Genomic DNA, 22,938 nt, shown 5'->3' with positions numbered 1-22,938 from the left:
TCTCTCATATTTAGGAAAACAGAAACTAACCTGGATAGGGAAGGAGCCTGGAGGGCTTGGGCCCTTGGCTTCCCACCGGCAGATGCCGGAGGAAGAAGAAGATCACGAAGGAGCTTCTCTCTCTAAAATCTCAGAGCTTCTCTCTCTAGTTCTTAGGGATTTAATCCTACATTTTCAAATACAATTTTAAATACATTTCATGAAACCCTAGAGATGATGTCAACCAGCTTTCTGCCAAGTTTTGGGATGAGAATGAGAGGGTATTGAATCTTAGATTTAGTTGATGAAAGATGGAGATTGAAAAATAGAAAGTTTCTTTTTTTAGAAACTTGATAAAACATCCATCTTTTATATATAGGAATCCATAGAGATGATGTCATGGGCCTTTTAACCATGTTTTGAGTTGAGAATGAGAGCGTATTAAATCTTAGATTTAGTTACTGAAGGATGGAGATTGAAAAAATAAAAAGTTTCTTATTTTAGAAACTTTATAAAACATCAATCTTTTACACTTAGTAAACCCTATAGATGGTGTCAAAGAGCTTTTAGCCAAGTTATGAGATTTAGATTATATGATATTGAATCTTAGATTTAGTTGATGAAGGATGGAGATTGAAGAAATAGAAAGTTTCTTATTTTAGAAACTTTAAAAAACTTCCATCTTTTGGACATAGGGAACCCTCGAGATTCTGTTAAGGAGCTTTTAGCGAAATTTTGGGATGAGGATGAGATGGTATTGAATCTTAGATTTAGTTGATAAAGGATGAAGATTGAAAAAACAAAAAAGTTTTCTACTTTAGAAACTTCATAAAACATCAATCTTTTTGACATTAGAGACCCTCGAGATGGTGTGTAGGAGTTTTAGCCATGTATTGAGATTAGGATGAGATGGTATTGAATCTTAGATTTAGTTGGTGAAAGACCATCTTTTATGGTATTGAAACCCAAGAGATGATGTCAACCAACTTTTTGCCAACTTTTGGGGTGAGAATGAGAGGGTATTTGAAGTACAGGTGTGACAATCCAAAAGGGGGGTGAATTGGTCAATTAGAAATTCTAGGCTTAATTAAGGAATATTAAAAATTAATCTTCTAATTAATCACTAATTAGTCTAACCCTTGTTCAAATATGTATATCAATAAAAGCTAGGATTTAAACTTTCTAATCATGCACATTTACTAACCCTTGTTCAAAGGGATATCATAATGCAATTAGGGTTTATAACATTTAACACAAGTGCATTTACTAACCCATATTCAATTAAAGCATAACAAAAGTAAGGTTAGAAATCACCAATCACCGCACGTGCAAGAGAGAGAGAGAGAGAGAGAGAGAGAAGAGCAAGCATCCACAAGGCACAAGATTTATACTGGTTCGGTCACAACTTGACCTACTCCACTCTTCCAAGTTTACCTCCTTGGGATCTCCACTAAAATGATCAAGCCGTACACCTGACTCGTTCATCTCCAAAGGGAACAAACCCTTTCTTTTCCATTCTCAAGGGCCAAAGCGAAGCCCCTCCCACGAAGCCTTGGCAAGGGAACCAAACCCTCACATAAGATTCACCGTTCTTCACGGGCCGAATCAGAGACCCTTTTCTTCACCTTTCTTTACGGGCCGAAGAGAAGACCCTCTCATGAAGAACAAATTAAATGTAAAACTCTCAATGCCTCTTAATAGACGGATTACAACTTTGTAAGCACACATTCACTCAAAGAAATAAACAAATAAAAGCGCTATTGAGTGCCTCTTGATAACATGTAGAAATGGAAGATCAAAGAAATTTTTAGCATTTGAAATAGAATGTTGAAGCTCAAGGAGAAATGGGATTTGATCTTTCTCAAAATGTTCAAAAGCTTATAGAGATAGATTTTAATGATATATATATATAGTGTATTTGAAAATATGACCATTTGGGGTAAAACTGTAAATAAACGGCTTGAAAAAGTCAAGCAGAAAACGTCCCAACGGCAAGTTTGCTCGATCGCGGCGGTCGACTGGGCTACGGCGGTCGTCCACCTCTATTGGGCGCCCTATTCTATTTTCAAATTTCTTACCGTCGCAGTCGACTGGCCACACTGCGGTCGCCCGGCGAAGCCTAACTGTTTGCTCAAAAACTTTGGCTCAAAAATCTATCCCGGTTGACCGACCCGCGGCGTTCGTCCGTCCAAACCATGTAGGATTGTTCTGTTTTGAAACAGACACATATCCGCGGTCGACCGGCCCGATAAAATTCGAGATGGCTTGGATTTCTAGGTTCCATCCCGTGGTCGCCCGGCCTCGCCCGGTCGACCGGCCCTGGTAAAAATTCCATTTTAACTTTAAAGATCAGGGGCTTTTGGGCTATGGTCTTTGGGCTTAAGCCCAAGGTTTTCAAACACATTTTTGGGTGTGTTGATGGTTTTCAAAGATGTAAAATATTAAGTATAAAAACCATTTGAAAACCTTTTGAAAGTGCATTAATCATAAAATCAAGAGGACTCCAAATGCATTCTAAAAATAAGAACCTTGAGTCTTCTTTGAATGTCCTGACTCCTTTGCCCTTTCTTAGACTTCTTCAGCTTGGGTGAACATCTTGTCCTTGTCTTGGCTCTTGTGACTTGTCCTCCAATCTTCAATGCATGTTGAGGTACATGAGGTGTCACCATGGCATGTTAAACTCCAAGCTCCTTCTTGACACTTGCTTAGGGAACTTGTGGAATCTTCATGATGAGCTTCTTGATTCGAACATCTTCAAATGAGGATGTCTTCAATGTCGGTGCAAGCTCTTGGTTCCTTTGCACCTTGATCCACAAGCCATGTGTTGTGAAGAGTTGTGTAATGGAGACTATGACATGAGAATCCTGTATACAACACAACACCTCAAAGCAACACATCAGTCCATAAATGCTAATCAATTTAGTTTGCTAGTATCAAAACAAGAAGGTAAGGTGAATGATTAACACATGGGTTCCTTGGGCTTACAGTATTGAATCATAGATTTAGTTGATGAAGGATGGAGATTGAAAAAATAGAAAGTTTCTTATTTTAGAAACTTTATAAAACATCCATCTTTTAGACATAGGAAACCCTGGAGATGGTGTCAAGGAGCTTTTAGCCAAGTTTTGAGTTGAGAATGAGAGGGTATTTGTAAGCCCAATGGTTCCATCCTTGGCATTACCTTCTTGTTTTGATGATTTCTTACACAAGTGATTTTAGATCACTAATGTGCTTTTGATTGTCTAAGTTGTAGATCTCATTAGTGTGCAATCAAGGAAGCTTGGATCAAGGCATTGAAGCTAAATTGGAATGCATTTGAAGTGCCAAAGCTAGGATGATCCAAGAAGCTTGGTGGACTTGAAGCCTTGAAGACCAAGAGAAGATTGTAGTACTTTTCAAGTCAATAGAGTTTATACTCCTCTCTTCGTTTTTAGAGATGTCAAAGGCATTAAACATAGGATAAAATTTATTTGAAATTGTATTTGAAAATGTAGGATTAAATCCCAAAGTCCATTTACCCAAAAGTCCCAAAAGTTTTTAAAGTAAAAAAGGAATTTCATATAGGGCCGGTCGACTGGGCTATCCAAGGTAGAAAAATCAAACTTCTGTATCTCGGCCCATGTTGAACCTACCGTATGTCCAATGGTCAACATTGAAGAAGATAAAAATGAGGTATGCTCCCATACATCTTCTAGTTCAAGTTTTAATGATAATGAAATGACTTATAATGAAGTTTGTGAAACCTTGGATTTGCAAATGTCAAAAAATAAAACATTAAAGAAAAATCTTTCTCATATTAAAAAAGAACTTGAATCTTTAAATCAAAACTTTTCTTCTAAGTTTCAAGCCCAAGCCAAAACGGAAGGAGATTTAAAGTTTGAAAATGAGACCCTTGAGGGTCGCTTGAGTGAACTTGAGACTCATGTTTTGTGCTTTCAAAACATGGCAAGTTCATCCAAGTCTTTTGAAGATGAAATATTTGAGTTTTCAAACTATTTAAATCATCTTCAAAATGAAAATGAGAGGCTAACGATGTGTCTATATGGTTTTATGAATGGAGACAAAATTATAGACATAATCCTTAGAAAGGCTAGTGTAAGATCTAGAAGTGTATATCATAATGTAACTAGCCGAGCTAACCCCTCAATTCGATACCATTAGTCCGGCCTTCATGGGTATTATCAATTCCAATGTGCATCAAAATTGAGTAGGGATAGCATTGGGACCAAAATTTCTTGGGTTCCCAAAGCCCCAACTTAATTTCATTTTGAAATTGGTTTAGTATTAGGGGCTTGTGCTAAATCTTGAATATCCATTGCATTTAATGATATAAAGCCCAAGGTTCAAATGTATTCTTGGTTATTTGCTTATCTTGGAAGGTTTTGTTTTATATAAAAAAAAAATTCCTCTTGTTTTGAGTGTTTGTCTTTGATAGGAAGAGATTTAAACTTAGTTTGTTTTTTTTTTTTTCCAATCCCTCATTTATTATATTTGTTAATTAAATAGAGGGAGTTATATGTGTGCATGTTTTCCTTAATTTAGTGGGAGTTTCCATATTGCATATATTTTCCCTTGTTATTGTCTCTTGCCCCATCTTTTTGTTGATGCCATACGGGGAGAGAAATGTATGTGCTTATTAGCAAATCTCTTGTGAATGTCACCATAAAAAAGGGGTTGAATGTAAACCCAATGGTTCCATCCTTGGCATTACCTTCTTGTTTTGATGATTCCATACACAAGTGATTTTATATCAGTAATGTGCTTTTGATTGTCTAAGTTGTAGATCTCATTAGTGTGCAATCAAGGAAGCTTGGATCAAGGCATTGAAGTTAAATTGGAATGCATTTGGAGTGCCAAAGCTAAGATGATCCAAGAAGCTTGGTGGACTTGAAGCCTTGAAGACCAAGAGAAGATTGTAGTGCTTTTCAAGTCAATAGAGTTTGTACTCCTCTCCTTGTTTTTAGAGATGTCAAAGGCACTAAACATAGGATAAAATGTATTTAAAATAGTATTTGAAAATGTAGGATTAAATCCCAAAGTCCATGGCCCAAAAGTCCCAAAAGTTTTTAAAGTAAAATAGGAATTTCATACAGGGCCGGTCGACCGGGTGACCGTCAGATGGAACCTGGAATTCCAGGCATCTCAAAACTTATCGGGCCGGTTGACCGAGGTAGTCCTGGCCGACCGCGGATGTGTTACGGTTTCATACAGAAACAATCCAGTATGGTTGGGGCGGACGACTGCAAAGGGTCGGTCGACTGCGTAAAGGTTTTGAGCTGAATTGTTTGAGCGAACAGGTAGTCCTCGCGGGATGACCGCCACTAGGTCGGTCGACCGCGACGATAGAGAATTTGAAAAATATCTTTGAACATTGTATTTTTTAACATTATTTTGAACATTCTAAAGAACAAACTAAAGTGTTCTTAGTGCCTCTCTTATCTCTAACCAAGGAAGTAGATTAGGCTTAAATTTGTACATCTACATCCATCCTTTGTAACCCTTGTAAAGGGATTTTTAGTTTTCTTTCTTTGAAGAACATTGTATTTTTAGCGAGGGCGAAGAGATGCGTAGCCATCTCAAGAGCGAGTGTTAGAGACGCAGAGCTTTCTCCAGTTCGTGCCGAGTCTTGCGAGGTGGAGCCGAACCATTGTAATTTGGTTGATTCCCCGCCATTAAGGGAATCCATAGTGAAAGCACCAAGAGGTCTTGGTGGAGTGGTGTAGGTCCTCGAGTGACCGAACCACTATAAATCTCGGGTGCACTCTCTCTATTTCTCTCACTCTATTTTGTGATTGTGCATTTGTGGTTTATTTTTATTTGTGTTTAATGTTTTAAATTGCCATTTAGTTTCTCATTTCCACAATATTTTTGGCAAAGTTTTTTTTTTTAAAACCCAATTCACCCCCCTCTTAGGTTGCCATCACCCCTGGAAAATCAGTATTAAATCTTAGGCTCCGTTATTGAAGGATGTAGATTGAAAAAATAAAAAGTTTCTTATTTTAGAAACTTTAAAAAACATCAATCTTTTACACTTAGGAAACCCTAGAGATGGTGACAAAGAGCTTTTAGCCAAGTATTGAGATTTCGATTAGATGGTAATGAATCTTTGATTTAGTTGATGAAGGATGAAGATTGAAAAAATAGAAAGTTTCTTATTTTAGAAACTTTATAAAACAACCATCTTTTAGACATAGGAAACCCTCGAGATTGTGTTAATGAGCTTTTTAGCCAAATTTTGAGATGGGGATGAGATAGTATTGAATCTTAGATTTAGTTGATAAATGATGAAGAATGAAGAAATACAATGTATTCTATTTTAGAAACATTATAAAACATCAATCTTTTAGACAAAGGACACTGTAGAGACGGTGTGAATGAGCTTTTAGTCATGTTTTGAGATTAGGATGAGATGGTATTGAATCTTTGATTTAGTTGATGAAAGACCATCTTTTATGATATTGTGGACCCCGATCCTGAGGACGGTTGGGTGAGGGACACGAGATCCCACGCCTGTCCTCTAAGATCTCCACAATGTGAAGGAGAGCTCTACGAAGAAACTCTCGAAATGATGCCACTCACAGCATGGGTGGCGATATAAATGAGATACCTCTCGATTCAAGGACCAGCCCGGAACCAAGATGTACCTATAACAAAGAAGAGTCGCCATCCAAGGAAGTAGGCCCTGGATCCCATGAAATACTCTGTTGCAACGGAAAACCAGAGATACAAAAGTTCGTGCCTGATGACGAATGGGGAAGGTATTAAGCGCCCCAAATTCGCCCAAGTGCAAGCACCTGGTCTCTTATGCCATTTTTAATTAATTTTGAAGAGTTTTGGGCTAAAATCATGTGAAATGGGAACGAGTATCCCCGAAGAAACGTCTATCTAAGCATGCATGACCCGGGGATGGGCAAAAGAAAATAAACATCAAAATCCTAACTCACCGCATCTACTCCTAACCCATCACATCTAGGAAAGCAATAACATCCGCATGCACAGCTACAGCTAAGCAAGTAATAGCAGATATGATAAGCAGAAAAGCAGTAAATATCTACAGCTAAGCATGTGAAACTAAACGCACAAGGAATAAGCAAGCTGAAAGTAAACACACAAGGAACCAAAGACGAACACACGATAAACTAAAGGATTCGAGGGAAGAAAGGAATCATAAGATAGACGGTATGCGCAAACCCAAAATGCCAGGGAAAAGAAAATGGGACATATGATAGACTCAGGGAGCGATTCTAAAGGAATCGAGCTCAGTGATCCTGATCCGCTAAAGATCGGACAAGTCTCGCGATCGTCATAGCCTATCGTTGGGCTCAGCGAGGACAATCCCTGTAAAGGGGCCACGCTACGTCATCGCCCATCCCAAAACCTGATAAAACGTCGGAAAACCGATAAAACTGGAAAACCACGATCGAAATCGGTAATGAAATGATAGGAAGGCTCCGAATGACCTAGCAATCATCATCCTTGCCCATTTTGGTTTTTTATACTTTTGGGAAAAGCTTGAAAGATATTTTTAGATGCTGAAATGATTTTTTTGAAGGGTTTAAATGATTTTATTGAAAAGTTTGACTGAACTTGGGATGACGATCACAAGCTGCCTACGTGAACTGTAAAAAGGGATCAAGCCAACGTAGTTCGAATGGTGTTTCAAAATACGTTTTGAGTGTTTTTTGATGTTTTTTGGATTTTTGTTATTTGATTTTTATGTATTTTTACCCCTTTTGATCGGAAGGGGGGTGGGAGTTGGCTCAAAAGGTTGCCATCCATCATCGCCTCAAGCCCAACAAGATTTTCCCAAAATCGATATATCGTCCATAAACTGGTCAAAGTCCTGAAGACCAAAGAATTTCCTGACACCGAGGAAGATCCCAAAACCAGAAGAAGAATCAGTAGAGTGAGAGAATGAGACAATGGAAATGGGACATTGAAGTTCAAATCAAATTGAAACTGGAAGGTAAAATGTGCAAGTTACCCTTAAAGTCCGGAACGAGAAATTAGAATAAAGGGCAAAGCCTATGACATTTTTATCCGAACATACGCATGTCTTTTGGATGAAAACTTTGATGCCTTGCACGGGTTCTGATGTCCAATTGTGGCCCAATAGAATACTAGACACAACAGAGAGAGCATATGCACGCAGTCCTTTCATGAAATCTATCTAGATTTGACAAAACAGGGAGTGAAATGTATACGAGGACATATAGAAAACGACTCTAATTGCTAGGACTAACTTAAAGGATTCATCAAAAGGAAGTAGTAAAAAGACGAAAATCAAGAGAAAAATGGGTTTCATACAGATACCTCCCAAAATCCAAGCGACACTCACACAAGATTCATGGGACAGAAGTCAAAGAAGCTGTAAGGCAGCAAATTGCTAAACATAGCAAACATCAAAGCCAAGATTACCCACACAAGATTAAACAAGAAATGAAATTGCAAGGGGAATATAGAAATTATATTACCTCTTGGCCACGTCTTCTCCTTTTTGCCCAAAATGCCCAAGAAAAATCTTTCTTCCACCCAAGTAAACTCTTCTCTTTTTCTTTTATTTCCACTAAGCCAGAGAGTTCTCAGATCTCTCTCCTCTCTCTCTCTCGCTCTCTCTCTCTCTGTTTTCTTTTTTTCTTTTCTTTTTTTTCTTTCTCTGCTAATCTCTTGCAAATGAAGGTGGGTTTAAGAGGTTGGGGATGGTGATGATGAAGATGGCGTGGCCGGATTCTCGTCGGATTCCGGCCACGAGGGTTGGAGGAGATGATGGCTGCAAATGGAAGAAAACCCAAGTGGGTTCGATGGGTAAAAGAAAGAAATGGAAATGGGTTTGGTGGGTCGGATTCCGGCAAGCTTGCCGGAATCAATGGAGACGATGGTCTCTCCCTCTCTCTCTCTTGGTGGCTGCTGTTGGTGGAGGTGGAGGTGGAGGTGTGGTTGGTGAAGGGTGGTGGTAGTGGTTCGGTGGAAGAAGAGGTTGGAGATGGGTTTTGGTTTTTGGAGGTGCAGAAAAAGGGGTTTCGGTTTTGAATAGGACCAAGCGAAAACTTCTTTGAATTCCTTTAATAGGGCAATTAATTCCGCATGCTCTTCGGGAGTTAATGTTTTGCCAATTCGAATTTCCCGAATTAGGGTTTCATCACCAATATTGATGGTCTCGATTTTCTCTTCGAATGGTTTTGCTCGACGCTGCTCCTCCTGCTTAATCATGTCTTTGATTTTAGGGGGAGTTTCGTCGGCATCCTCATTAGAGGGGAGTCTTGATTATTATTATTATCAATTTGATCAGATAAAGAAGCAGAAATTGGAGTAGAGACAGGCGAATAAAAAGAAGAGTCTTTTATTTCATTCAAAGAAATTGAAGTTACATCTGTTGACGCGCCTTCAATGGGCTCAGTATTGAAATCTTTAAAAATCTTTACAGATTCATCATCAGACTGGACTATCGTATGAACAGACTTGACAGACTCGGTAGACTCAACCGAAGATGCAACGGACTCTGCATCGGACTGAACAACGTCATCAGGAAACTCCTCATCAACCGGTTCGATCACAACCGTACCTGCATCAAGAGAAACATCAGATATAGCAAACTCTATTATTGACTCTGAAATGGACATATAGCTAGAGACAACAGACTCTTTGATAGAAACAGGACTGTACTGGATAACGACTTGGGGTATGACCTGGGAACTCCAGTTCGTGAGAGGTCCCTCGGCTGGGGTGATAAGGCTTTCAGGATCAAGGATCAGCGCATCTCCTCTAATCATGGCTACAATCGGTAACTCAACCTGGAACAAGGAATTCAGCAGACACGGATCAAGGATATCAGCCCAATCAACCTCCGGTTCGATCTCATGAATCTGCAAACTCGGGTACTCATCTGGCAGCTCCATATCAAAAAATATCTCAAACCCCGGCAGCTCTTGCCTTGTTAACTCATCAACCCACGGCTCTGCGAACCCACAGAATGCAAAGTCATCTCCCTCTCTGCGGTACTTACCATTTCTGATCAGACTAAACAGTTTCATCGGCAGCTCTAGACCCTGGCGACGGAGCTCGGACCATTTCCGCATGTAATTTCTCATTTCTCTAATCTCATCACGAGAAGGTTCATATCCGAGTCCGAACAACCCTTCATTCTTTCTCATTACAGGCCATTCGACTATCCCCTGATGATTGCGACCCAAACCTGCACCGGGAAGGTACCCCTGTTTACACATCATCTTTACAACCCGGGGATTAGTGCTGGTGAGGAACAAAATCTCTTCATTCTTTGCTTTCTCAAATGATATGGCTGTGACTTCTTCAGAGAACCCGGTCAGACTAACATCACCCTTCTTTTCTGAGGTACCCTCTTGCGAAATTTGGCCTACCTCTAAATCAGGATCACCCATGACTGTTATCACCCTGTTGTTTCTGATGAACTTCAGTTTTTGGTGCAGTGAAGAAGGGATAACTCCAACCTTATGGAGCCAAGGTCGGCCCAGCAGGAGAAGGAAAGACGTTTTGATATCGAGCACTTGGAACTCTACTTCAAAGATTTCTCTTCCTATCAGAATTTCGGTTGCTAGTGTTCCAATAACATCGCGTCTGGTACCGTCATACGCCAAAATTCCTTGCTCAGAAGGGATGAAGTCACTCGGCCCAAATCCCAGGACAGTAGCAGTGGCTAACGGACATACGTTCAGCGCGGACCCATTGTCAACTAATACATCTGGAACCTTCTTCCCGTTACAGATAACAGTGATTTTCAGCGGACGCGTATGATTGTGAGCCTTAGATGTCAGATCTTCATCAGTGAAAGAAAGAGTCTTGGACACCCTAGCCATTGCTACCAAACCAACAAGCTCATCAGATGTAATATCTATTATCTACCTGTGCAGCATTCAACTCTCTTAGTACAACTTGACGGTGCTTTGGGGAAGCCATAAGCAAACCCCAAATTGAAATATTAGCGTGGGTCTTTTTGAGTTGCCGTAAAAGACTCTCATCCTCTTCTTCGCAACTCGGCTTGTTCTGCTTCTGCGCTTCTGCGGCTCTTACGACTTCAGCTGGGTTCTCGGCTCTCAACTCAACAGGTTTGAAGATTCGCCCACCACGAGTAACATGGCGGACTTCGTTACATTGATCGTTCAAGAAATCAAAATCGTCATCATCAAAGCTTAGAACATACGGAGCGACATCTTGAACTTCCTCTTCATCGCATTGAAGGATGTAGGGACCAGTAGAAGACTCAGCATAATCATCTTCATCTCCACCAAGCACATAAGGCTTCTCTTCCTCTCTTTCTTCAATTTCCTCGCCAAATGCCAAGACAGTCGGTGAATCGGAAGCGATAGCACAAATCAAGGAGGCAGGGTCAAGAATAGGCTCTTCAGTAAAAACCGCACCAAGTGTAGGTGGAGGCCGCGCAGCATGAGCTGTTAATGGATTCCGGGTAGTGTTTGGCATAAATACAGCAACTTTTTTCGCTTCTATCATATCCTGAATTTTATGCCTCAAGGCCATACAGTTATTTGTTAGGTGCCCTGTTCCTTGGTGATATGCACAATGCTGATCTTCACGCCAATATCTGGGGAGAATAGGTGGTGGAACTCTCGGTTCTAAGAGAGTGATCTTTTTGTCTCTTAGTAACTTCTTGAGAGCGACAGATAACGGGTAAGGTAGCGGATCAAAATGCCTTGGCGCTTTCCTCGCTGGCTGCTCTGTCTCTGCTACAACTCTTCTCACAGGGCGTGCAGCAACCACATTGTTAACTTCAGGCTTTGAAACTACCATTGGTTTCTTTCCATTCCTCGGATCAAAAGATGACTTCGCCAGAGAACCCTTCAACAACGCATCTTCAGTTATGGTTCCTGTTTTGACCAAGTGATTGAAGTCAGAATAATACTGCGTCGCCATGAAGTGGTAATACTGCGAAGACAGGTTCTTGACCACAATTTTGATCTGATCTTCTTCAGAAGGACGGTTAGTCATCTGGGCCACTTTTCTCTTCCATCTTCTTACAAAATACGTAAATGTTTCCTGGGGTCCTTGCTTGATCGCTTTCAGATCCCTCTTTGTAACCTCTATCCTTTCTTCCATCGAAAATTGCTCAACGAACTTGTCAGCAATTTCGTCTAAAGTTCCGAGTTCTTCGGGTTTCAGATGAAGGAACCACTTCTTAGCTACTCCTGTTAGAGACATCGGAAACACTTTAGCGATCTGCTCTGGAGACAGCCCATACCCTTCTAAATTTGAAATGAACGACCTCAGATGACTCCACGGGCACCCCATCCCATCATATTTGTCAAAGTCTGGCATTCTGAATTTTGGAGGAAGGGTGACACCAGGGAAAAGGGAAAAATCAGACATATTGACCTTCTTTGGGCCCTTAAATTGCATGCTTTCAACTTGTTGGGTCAACTTTTCAACTCTATCAACCAATTCCTTCTCTTTGCCTGGCTTAGCTGATTACGGAAGACAATTCTCCTCTACATATTGCTCGTCATAGAAATCATCTTCAGGGAAATGACAGACTGATTAAAGCCTGGAATCACATTAGTAGGATTTTGGACGACAGGTGCTTTCGAGGTAGCGGCTTTCTCGCTCTTCAACTGAGTAACCTCTTCCTTTAGGGAAGATACCTCTCTTGTAAGGTTCCTCATCATGTCCCTCATTTCAGCCAGCATCTCATTTGACTCGGCCATTTGGTTAAGACTAGGGGAGATAAGTGAAAATAAAGCTGGTGGGAGAGGTGAAGAAGATCTACGACTTAGCCTCGACGTAGAAGATTGCCGGGACCAAGTAGGCTGTGAAATGGTAACTTTTTTCGAAGCAATGGCTATTGCTTAACTCGGACTCCTGAAATGGAAGTAAGAACACAAATTTAAATTAAGATAATCAGAAAGAATGTTATGCACAAATTGAAACAAGAGGTAATACAAACACATCTCTCCTCTGGGTAAGAACCAGCAGTACAGCAATTGTAAGAAGGCTCATGATGGCCCATCAAACCTAAACGGATAACCATCACACTCAGGGTGTTTCAGATAAAAATCCGAGAGCATAACGGCCTTACAAAAGGATCATGGCATGGTAAACTCATGGTTTATCACTAACCCTAAACAATAGCGGTCACACTCAATATATTCCGGGTAAAATCCGGCAGCATAACGACTGTACAAAGAGATGTGGTAAGGTAAGTACATGGTTTAGCAACAAGCCTAAAAAGATGATGACCACACTCAGGACACTTAAAGAAAATCCGGCAGCATGACAGCTGTACTAAGAGATATGGTACGGTAAGCACATGGTTTATCAATAACCCTAAAGGATAATGGTTACGCTTAAGGTTTTGGAGAAAATCCGGCAGCATAACGATAGTACAAGGAGGGTCTCGGCAACCAAGCATAAAGAATATGCTAACAAGGTCAAGATGGAACAGGGCTCTCAGCAAGAACACACTCTGGTAGTGATAATGGCAAAGTAGACTCATAATTGGCATGCGGAGCGATCTGATCAAGATCGATCGAAGGATCAAGCTCCGGGAAAATAGATCATGGCTATAAAGATAACGATGTGAAACCAATGATCTGATCATAATCCAAAAGACGGATGGATGGGAAAAATGGATTAGATTAGGAAAGAAAACCTAACTATGAAGCAGGCCCTAATCTAGTAATAAATATATATACCTATATATACATCCTAACCAGGGGCACCAGCCCTAAATATAATCCCGCAGAGTCAAGACACTTGACTCAAGACAGACATGTGAGTGTACTAGGACTGCGTCTGTAGCCACATAAGGTGAGCTACCCTAGTCTAAAAAATAGGATAAGGTCCCTAACTCTAGGCTCCACATGTGTAAGCAACACATATGTTCGTCCATAAATGCAAACAAAAGGACCATGCAATATATAGAGAGAGAGTAATGTCACGAGGTCCACCTGGCCGGGTGCATAGTTACTTGTATGGTGTGACTATCGCCCAGCATACAAACTATGTCCGTTTTACACACAAGGTGTCCAGGTGTTGAGATACTACTTGTGCGGTGGCACTAGAAGGCGGGTATAGCCCTCACGGCTCCTACTTATAATCTCTCTCCGAGAGTAACCTGATAGTATATCCACAGCAGAAAAGTAACCACAAAACAGATAATATATGCAAGGGATGAAAGTGAGTGTGTGAGCCCTTGTTTTATTTTGTATCTATTTGGTGCCCCTGGCATTCTAACGGAAAAGGTTCCCATTTGAAATGATTTTAGTCCAAATTTCTTCCAAAATTAGTAAAAATTGTATTTTTACAGAGTTAGGCAATATTCAAAGAATTCCCCAGCAGAGTCGCCAGCCTGTGGACCCCGATCCCGAGGACGGTTGGGCGAGGGACACGAGATCCCACGCCTGTCCTCTAAGATCTCCACAATGTGAAGGAGAGCTCTACCAAGGAACTCTCGAAATGATGCCACTCACAGCATGGGTGGCGATATAAATGAGATACCTCTCGATTTAAGGACCAGCCCGGAACCAAGATGTACCTATAACAAAGAAGAGTCGCCATCCAAGGAAGTAGGCCATGGATCCCATGAAATACTCTGTTGCAACGAATAACCAGAGATACAAAAGTCCGTGCCTGATGACGAATGGGGAAGGTATTAAGCGCCCCCAATTCGCCCAAGTGCAAGCACCTGGTCTCTTATGCCATTTTTAATTAATTTTGAAGAGTTTTGGGCTAAAATCATGTGAAATGGGAACGAGTATCCCCGAAGAAACGTCTATCTAAGCATGCATGACCCGGGAATGGGCAAAAGAAAATAAACATCAAAATCCTAACTCACCGCATCTACTCCTAACCCATCACATCTAGGAAAGCAATAACATCCGCATGCACAGCTACAGCTAAGCAAGTAATAGCAGATATGATAAGCAGAAAAGCAGTAAATATCTACAGCTAAGCATGTGAAACTAAACGCACAACGAATAAGCAAGCTGAAAGTAAACACACAAGGAACCAAAGATGAACACACGATAAACTAAAGGATGCGAGGGAAGAAAGGAATCAGAAGATAGAAGGTATGCGCAAACCCAAAATGCCAGGGAAAAGAAAATGGGACATACGATAGACTCAGGGAGCGATTCTAAAGGAATCGAGCTCAGTGATCCTGATCCGCTAAAGATCGGACAAGTCTCGCGATCGTCATAGCCTATCGTTGGGCTCAGCAAGGACAATCCCTGTAAAGGGGCCACGCTACGTCATCGCCCATCCTAAAACCTGATAAAATGTCGGAAAACCGATAAAACCGGAAAACCATGATCGAAATTGGTAATGAAATGATAGGAAGGTTCCGAATGACCTGGCAATCATCATCCTTGCCCATTTTGGTTTTTTGTACTTTTGGGAAAGCTTGAAAGATATTTTTAGATGCTGAAATGATTTTTTTGAAGGGTTTAAATGATTTTATTGAAAAGTTTGACTGAACTTGGGATGACGATCCCAAGCTGCCTACGTACCCTGTAAAAAGGGATCAAGCCAACGTAGTTCAAGAATAGATTTTGGATGCTGAAATGATTTTTTTGAAGGGTTTAAATGATTTTATTGAAAAGTTTGACTGAACTTGGGATGACGATCCCAAGCTGCCTACGTACCCTGTAAAAAGGGATCAAGCTGCAAGAGGTGAAACAAGAAATATGTTTAAACTGTGCAAGAAGCTGCAAGAGGTGAAAAGGGTTATAAAAGAATGGAATTCAAAAAAAATTGGTCGTATTGATACTAAATTGGCTGATATCAGAAAAAAATTAGGAGACATCCAAATGCAGGTGGCTGCCAATCCGGCCAATGCGGCCCTGAAACAAGAAGAAATTTCTACTAAGATTGAGTTTACTGCTACTACCAAATTAGAAGAATCTATGCTGCATCAGAAATCCAGAGTCAATTGGCTAAATTTGGGGGACTCCAACAATAGTTTCTTCTATTCTGCCATGAATATGAGGAGAAATCAAAACTCTATTCAAGGTATCAGTAGATTTAATGGGAAAATAACCACTGATAGCAAGGAGATTGAGGAGACTCTTATCTCTTACTTCAAAGACATTCTCACTACTCAATCGGGGAGGACAGAGGAGACTACTTATATTGTGCCTGATCCTGTCACTACCTTGAATAATGAGGAGATATGAGACCTTCTTCTGGCGTTCACTGAAGAGGAGATATGTATTACCATCCATGCCATGGATGATAATAAAGCTCCTGGTCCTGATGGGTTTAATGGAGCTTTTTTCAAGAGCTTTTGGTATCTTATTGGCAAAGAGACGGTGGCGGCCATCCAGTATTTCTTCGAAACTGGCAAACTCCTCCCTGCTCTTAACACTTCTTTTATATCCTTGATTCCTAAATGCAATAATGCCTCAACCCCTGATCAGTATAGGCCTATATCCCTCTGTAATCATGTGTACAAGGTCATTACCAAATTGATGGCAAATAGGATGAGAAAAGTCATGCATAGGATTATAAATCCCTCCCAATCTGCCTTTATCAAAGGTAGGTTGATCCAAGAAAATGTCCTTCTGACCCATGATATTTGTCATAAGTTTCACCGAAAATCTAATGTAAAAGCCATGTGTGTCAAAATTGATTTGAAGAAGGCTTATTATGAGAATGTTTGTCATGGGTCCCTCGTTCATTTCTTGAGAAAGCTTAGATTCCCTGATATCTAGTGCAAGGGGATCCTCCAATGTATTTCTACTCCTTCTTTCTCGATTTTGATTAATGGATCCCCTAGGGGGTTCTTCAGATCTTCAAATGGGCTGCGCCAAGGTGATCCGATATCTCCTCTTCTGTTCTGTGTTGTGATGGAGATGCTTAGTTGTATTCTTCACAAAGCTCAGCTGGAAGGAAGAATTTCTTCTCCCTTTGCTAGAGGAAACTATTGTATCAACCATTTATTCTTCGCTGATGATGTAATGCTTTTTGCAGATTCTAGTCTTTCTAATGCAGCCGGGTTGACTAAATGCCTTCTAGATTTCAAGGATTGTTCGGGTCTTGAGGCCAGCCTGACCAAGAGTGAAATTTTCTTCTCTAGAATCCCTCCTCAGCAGAGAGGTCAGATCAGTAGTGTTATGGGCTTTTGTGAAGGGGTGCTGCCTGTTCAATATTTGGGGTTGCCGTTGGTTACTACTCGGCTGACTAAGGGTGACTGTCAGCCTCTCATTAGCAGAATTAGGAACAAGATTGCATTATGGAGTAACAAAAATCTTTCAAGGGCGGGGCGTTTGGAACTGATAAAAACTGTCCTGAGCTCCTTCCAGCTTTATTGGTCTGCAACTTATTATCTCCCGAAGGAAGTCCTGAATGACATTGAAACAATTTTTAGGAATTTCTTCTGGGCTGGGTGTTCTCTGCAAAAGAAGTTTACTCCGGTAGCTTGGGCAACTCTTTGCAGGCCAGTGGAAGTAGGAGGGGTCGGGTTAAGAAGACTGAAAGATGTGAACGAATCCTGACAGTTAAAACTTCTTTGGAGAATAGTGCAAGATTGTAACACCCCATGGGTTCATTGGTTTAAAGAAAAATATATAAGAGGGAGATGATTCTGGTCCATCCCCATGCCCTCATCTCCTTCCTGGGGAGCTAGGACCATCCTCCAGCAGAGGCAAAGTGCTAAAAATTTCATTTGTTACGTGGTGGGGGAGGGGTCTTCTATTGATTTTTGGAAGCATCCGTGGCACCCAGATGGGACACTCAATTCATCAGATGGTAGGCTTTTTAACCTCCCAAAAGAAGGATCTGTTAAAGAATTCCGAATGAATGAGACTTGGGACAAAATTCTGACCCAACCTCAATTTCAAGAGTTTAAGATTGTAATAAATTTTGGCCTGTTCTCCCAGAATCCCTATGACTATGCCGTTTGGAAACCTGCTCCTGATGGTGCTTTTAGCATCAAGAACGCCTCGAATCAAGTGAGAAAGAAGCATCCTGTTTTGGAATGGACATCTTCGGTCTGGTTTAAGGGTAGTGTTCCTAGACAGAGCTTGGTTACCTGGCAAGCTCTTTCCTATAAATTGAGCACAAGGGATAGAATTTTGTTTATGAACCCTTCCAGAGAAACAAGATGCCCTCTTTGTAAGGTCAATCCTGAAACCATTGACCATTTATTCTTCAAATGCTCCTTCTCATCTTGGATTTGGAAGTCGATTTTATGGAGATTTACTCATAGGAGGAACCTGTTTCGAACTTTAGCAAAAGAGGAAGAGTGGATTAGGAGGAATTTCAGAGGAAGAGGGTAGACAACTACAGCAATGAGAATAGCCTTTAACACTGCTGTTTATATGATTTGGCTGAAGAGGAACACTTGCATATTTGAAAACAAAGAGGTTCGTAAACAAATAATCCTCGCTGCTGCTCTAAATGCCATTAGAGACTGAGTTCTATTCCTTAACCTTGAGGATATTCAGTCCAGTAAAAATGAGGAAGTGTCAAAAAATTGGAACTTTCCCTACTTCTATAGAAAAACTGATAGAAAGTTCTGTTCTTGGGTTGTGCCGGTGGGGGAAATGGTCAAATTAAATACTGATGGTGCTCTCAATTCAGAAGGTGCGGGGATTGGGGTGATTCTAAGAGATGGTAAGAGGAATATCATAGCCATGTTCTCTCTTGATAAACCTGTGGAAGAGATTCATGGGTTAGAAATGGAAGCAGTCCTACATGGCTTAGAGCTTGCTCACAGAAAGAATACTCAGCACATCTGGGTTGAATCAGATTCGATGATGACTGTGAAAATTATAGAGAAGATGTGGACTTGTCCTTGGAAGAAGATCCCTACTTTTGAGAAGATCATGAACATGCTTAACAAATTCAAAAGCTGGGAAATCTCTCATATTTGGAGAGAGGCTAACCAAGCAGCTGATTACCTCTCAAAACCAAATTGCTCTATCAAAGGCGAAGATATTCAGCTGGTTTCTATTCCTCCAGATCTCCAGCACATTGTGTCCCTTGATTATGATGGGATGGTTTATTCTAGAGTGTAGTCGTCCCAATCTTGTGAAGAAGAGAAGGATGTGCCTTGCTAGCCGCTTGCAGATCTCCGTTGGGAGGGAGTGGTTCTTCGTTCACATTCTTCATCAGATTAGCTTAATGTCCCTATGCTATGTGTTGAAGACAAGTATTGTTTCTAGATGTTGGTGCTGTAGTGCTATCTGTAGCCCACCTTGTGGCATTTTTCAGCAATCCACTTTGATTTTCTTATTGGCTATTTGCCTTTGTAGCCCTTGTGGCCCCCCTTTGTAATCCTTTCTATTGTTCTTAATATATCTGGTCAGGGTCTGCTTAACCCCAGCTTACCAACCAAAAAAAAAAAAAAAAAAGCCAACGTAGTTCGAATGGTGTTTCGAAATACATTTTGAGTGTTTTTTTTATGTTTTTTGGATTTTTGTTATTTGATTTTTATGTATTTTTATCCCTTTTGATCGGAAGGGGGGGGGGAATCGATATATCATCCATAAACTGGTCAAAGTCTTGAAGACCAAAGAATTTCCTGACACCGAGAAAGATCCCGAAACTAGAAGAAGAACCAGCAGAGTGAGAGAATGAGACAATGGAAATGGGACATTGAAGTTCAAATCAAATTGAAACTGGAAGGTAACATGTGCAAGTTACCCTTAAAGTCTGGAACGAGAAATTAGAATAAAGGGCACAGCCTATGACATTTCTATCCGAACATACGCATGTCTTTTGGATGAAAACTTTGATGCCTTGCACGGGTTCTGATGTCCAATTGTGGCCCAATAGAATACTAGACACAACAGAGAGAGCATATGCACACAGTCCTTTCATGAAATCTATCTAGATTTGACAAAACATGGGAGTGAAATGTATACGAGGACATATAGAAAACGACTCTAATTGCTAGGACTAACTTAAAGGATTCATCAAAAGGAAGTAGTAAAAAGACGAAAATCAAGAGAAAAATGGGTTTCATACAGATACCTCCCAAAATCCAAGCGACACTCACACAAGATTCATGGGACAGAAGTCAAAGAAGCTGTAAGGCAGCAAATTGCTAAACATAGCAAACATCAAAGCCAAGATTACCCACACAAGATTAAACAAGAAATGAAATTGCAAGGGGAATATAGAAATTATATTACCTCTTGAACATGTCTTCTCCTTTTTGCCCAAAATGCCCAAGAAAAATCTTTCTTCCACCCAAGTAAACTCTTCTCTTTTTTCTTTTTTTTCCACTAAACCAGAGAGTTCTCAGATCTCTCTCCTCTCTCTCTCTCTCTCTCTCTCTCTCTCTCTCTCTCTCTCTGTTTTCTTTTTTTCTTTTCTTTTTTTTCTTTCTCTGCTAATCTCTTGCAAATGAAGGTGGGTTTAAGAGGTTGGGGATGGTGATGATGAAGATGGCTTGGCCGGATTCTCGTCGGATTCCGGCTAGGAGGGTCGGAGGAGATGATGGCTGCAAATGGAAGAAAACCCAAGTGGGTTCGATGGGTAAAAGAAAGAAATGGAAATGGTTTTGGTGGGTCGGATTCCGGCAAGCTTGCCGGAATCAATGGAGACGATGGTCTCTCCCTCTCTCTCTCTTGGTGGCTGCTGTTGGTGGAGGTGGAGGTATGGTTGGTGGTAGTGGTTCGGTGGAAGAAGAGGTTGGAGATGGGTTTTGGTTTTTGGAGGTGCAGAAAAAGGGGTTTCGGTTTTGGGGGTTGAGGAAGGTGAAGGTGGAGGATGGAAGAGGGTTTTCGAAGGGTGGTGTTGGGGTGGAGATGGAGGTGGAGGATGGTGGAGGGTTTTGTGAAAATAAGAAAAAAGAAAAAATGGGTTTGACGGTGGCGGCTATGGAGGTGCAGAGGTGGTGGAGGGTTGGATTGGATCTCCGGCAAGGTTGGTCGGATTACGGGTTGAAGGTGGCGGGTAATGGTGATGGGAAAAAAATAAAAATAAAAATGGACGGCTCCGGTGGGATGTGGTGGTGGAGCTCAAAGGAGGGTTGGTGGTAGGAGATTCCAACGGAGGTTTTGGTGGTGGGATTCCGGCAAGCTCGCCGGAATCAATGGGGATGGTGGTTGCTGCAAATGTAAAAAAAATAAAACAAATGGGTTTGAAGGTGAGGTGGGTTTTGATGGGATTTGACGGTGGCCGCGAGGGGAGGTAGGAGGTGGAGAGAGTGATGGAGTGGTGGTGGTGGAGTTCGATTGGTCTTTCTCCCTCCTCTGTTTCTCTCCTCTCTTTTTTTTAGAAAAAACCCTCTGGTTCCTACGAGATTTTCCATTTCTATAGTTAGGGTTGCCACCCTCTTCTAATCTCAGCCATCCATTTCCTTCCTCTCTTGATCCTATGGCCTTTGATTCCTTATCCCTCTTGCCCTAATTCTATCCTAGAAACCTTAGAAACCTAGAGTGTCTAGTTGATCTAAGCCCTACACCTCATCTCTTTGATCTAATGGCCTATGCTTGTGGCTTGCAGAGGAAGCAATGGAGATTTCCAATAATGCCCTCTTTCAAATGGGAAATGATATATTATGCCCCCTTCTCTCTCATGTGCAGCCCCCCATCTAGTGTATTTTATTTCTTTCTTTTGCACTTAAGTGGGCTGCCCCAAGTAATAAAAAAAAAGACAAATATATCTTTCTCCTTTTAATACAAGGGTTTGGTATTGTCACACCTTCCTTGTTTAAATCAACCCCCTTCCATTTGCAAATGAAACAATCTCACCCTCGCTTTGATAATCACACAAACTCAGCTTGTCCTTTGACAGATTTTAATTCGAAAATGTACCCATTTAATCACGGTCTAAACACGAAGAGACAAGGTAAGTTAGTAAAATATCAAGGAGAGGTCGAGTTAGCATCATCCACACTTGAGAAATTTGTATAGAGAGGTGCCAATACCAAAACTCAGGGGTATTTTGTAACTCTTTCAAATTTTTGCGAAAATGAGATAGAGGATCAGGGCAATTGAACGAAGGATGCCAACGGGGTTCAGAGATCACCCAGGCTTTCAAACGATTTCCAAAATATATGGAAATGGACATTTTTACGGTTTTCGGGTTTGATTTTTCAAAAATTTTGAGATTCGGTTTCGGGATCTCGACTCAACTTCGAGAATGGGATTTTATTCGATTTCGAGAATTTATTCGATTTTCGGGAAAATGGTCCGGTCAAAATGGGGTGTCTACAGATATAGAAACCCTAGTGATGATGTCAACCAACTTTTTGCCAAGTTTTGGGATGAGAATGAGAGGGTATTGAATCTTAGATTTAGTTGATGAAAGATGGAGATTGAAAAAAATAGGGAGTTTCTTATTTTAAAAACGTTATAAAACATCCATCTTTTAGACATAGGAAACCCTAGAGATGGTGTCAAGGAGCTTTTAGCTAAGTTTTGAGTTGAGAATGAGAGGGTATTAAATCTAAGATTTAGTTACTAAAGGATGAAGATTGAAAAAAAAAAGTTTCTTATTATAGAAACTTTATAAAACATCAATCTTTTACACTAAGTAAACCCTAGAGATGTTGTGGAAGAGCTTTTAGCCAAGTTTTGAGAGGAGGATTAGATGGTATTGAATCTTAGATTTTGTTGATTAAGGATGGAGATTGAAAAAATAAAAAGTTTCTGATTTTAGAAACTTTATAAAACATCCATCTTTTAGACATAGGAAACACTCGAGATGTTGTTAAGGAACTTTTAGTGAAGTTTTGAGATGAGGATGAGTTTGTATTGAATCTTACATTTAGTTGATAAAGGAAGGAGATTAAAAAAATAGACAGTTTCTTATTTTAGAAACTTTAAAAAACACCAATCTTTTAGACATAGGAAACCCTCTAGATGGTGTCAATGAGATTTTAGCCAAGTTTTGAGATGAGGATTAGATGGTATTGAATCTTAGATTTAGTTGATCAAGGATGGAGATTGAAAAAATAGAAAGTTTCTGATTTTAGAAACTTTATAAAACATTCATCTTTTAGACATAGGAAACTCTATA

At 40.6% G+C, this 22,938-nt stretch overlaps 2 protein-coding genes across 2 annotated transcripts; both read left to right on the top strand.

The window, feature by feature from the left end:
* Positions 1-17,561: 17,561 nt before the first annotated feature.
* On the top strand, positions 17,562-18,242 carry LOC143869446 (uncharacterized). Its single transcript, XM_077376263.1, has one exon. The coding sequence runs from the start codon at positions 17,562-17,564 to the stop codon at positions 18,240-18,242; it is 681 nt and encodes a 226-aa protein (XP_077232378.1).
* Positions 18,243-18,254: 12 nt separating this feature from the next.
* Positions 18,255-18,983, top strand: LOC143869433 (uncharacterized). The gene is made up of 2 exons (XM_077376262.1): positions 18,255-18,329; positions 18,411-18,983. The coding sequence occupies exons 1-2, from the start codon at positions 18,255-18,257 to the stop codon at positions 18,981-18,983; spliced, it is 648 nt and encodes a 215-aa protein (XP_077232377.1).
* Positions 18,984-22,938: the final 3,955 nt, after the last annotated feature.

Source organism: Tasmannia lanceolata, unplaced genomic scaffold, assembly GCF_043159265.1.
Source record: "Tasmannia lanceolata isolate RefF3 unplaced genomic scaffold, GAP_Taslan_0.1 ptg000003l, whole genome shotgun sequence".
Lineage (NCBI taxonomy): Eukaryota > Viridiplantae > Streptophyta > Magnoliopsida > Canellales > Winteraceae > Tasmannia > Tasmannia lanceolata.
The sequence above is the reverse complement of the archived record's forward strand: the minus strand, read 5'-3'. Positions and strand labels throughout refer to the sequence as shown.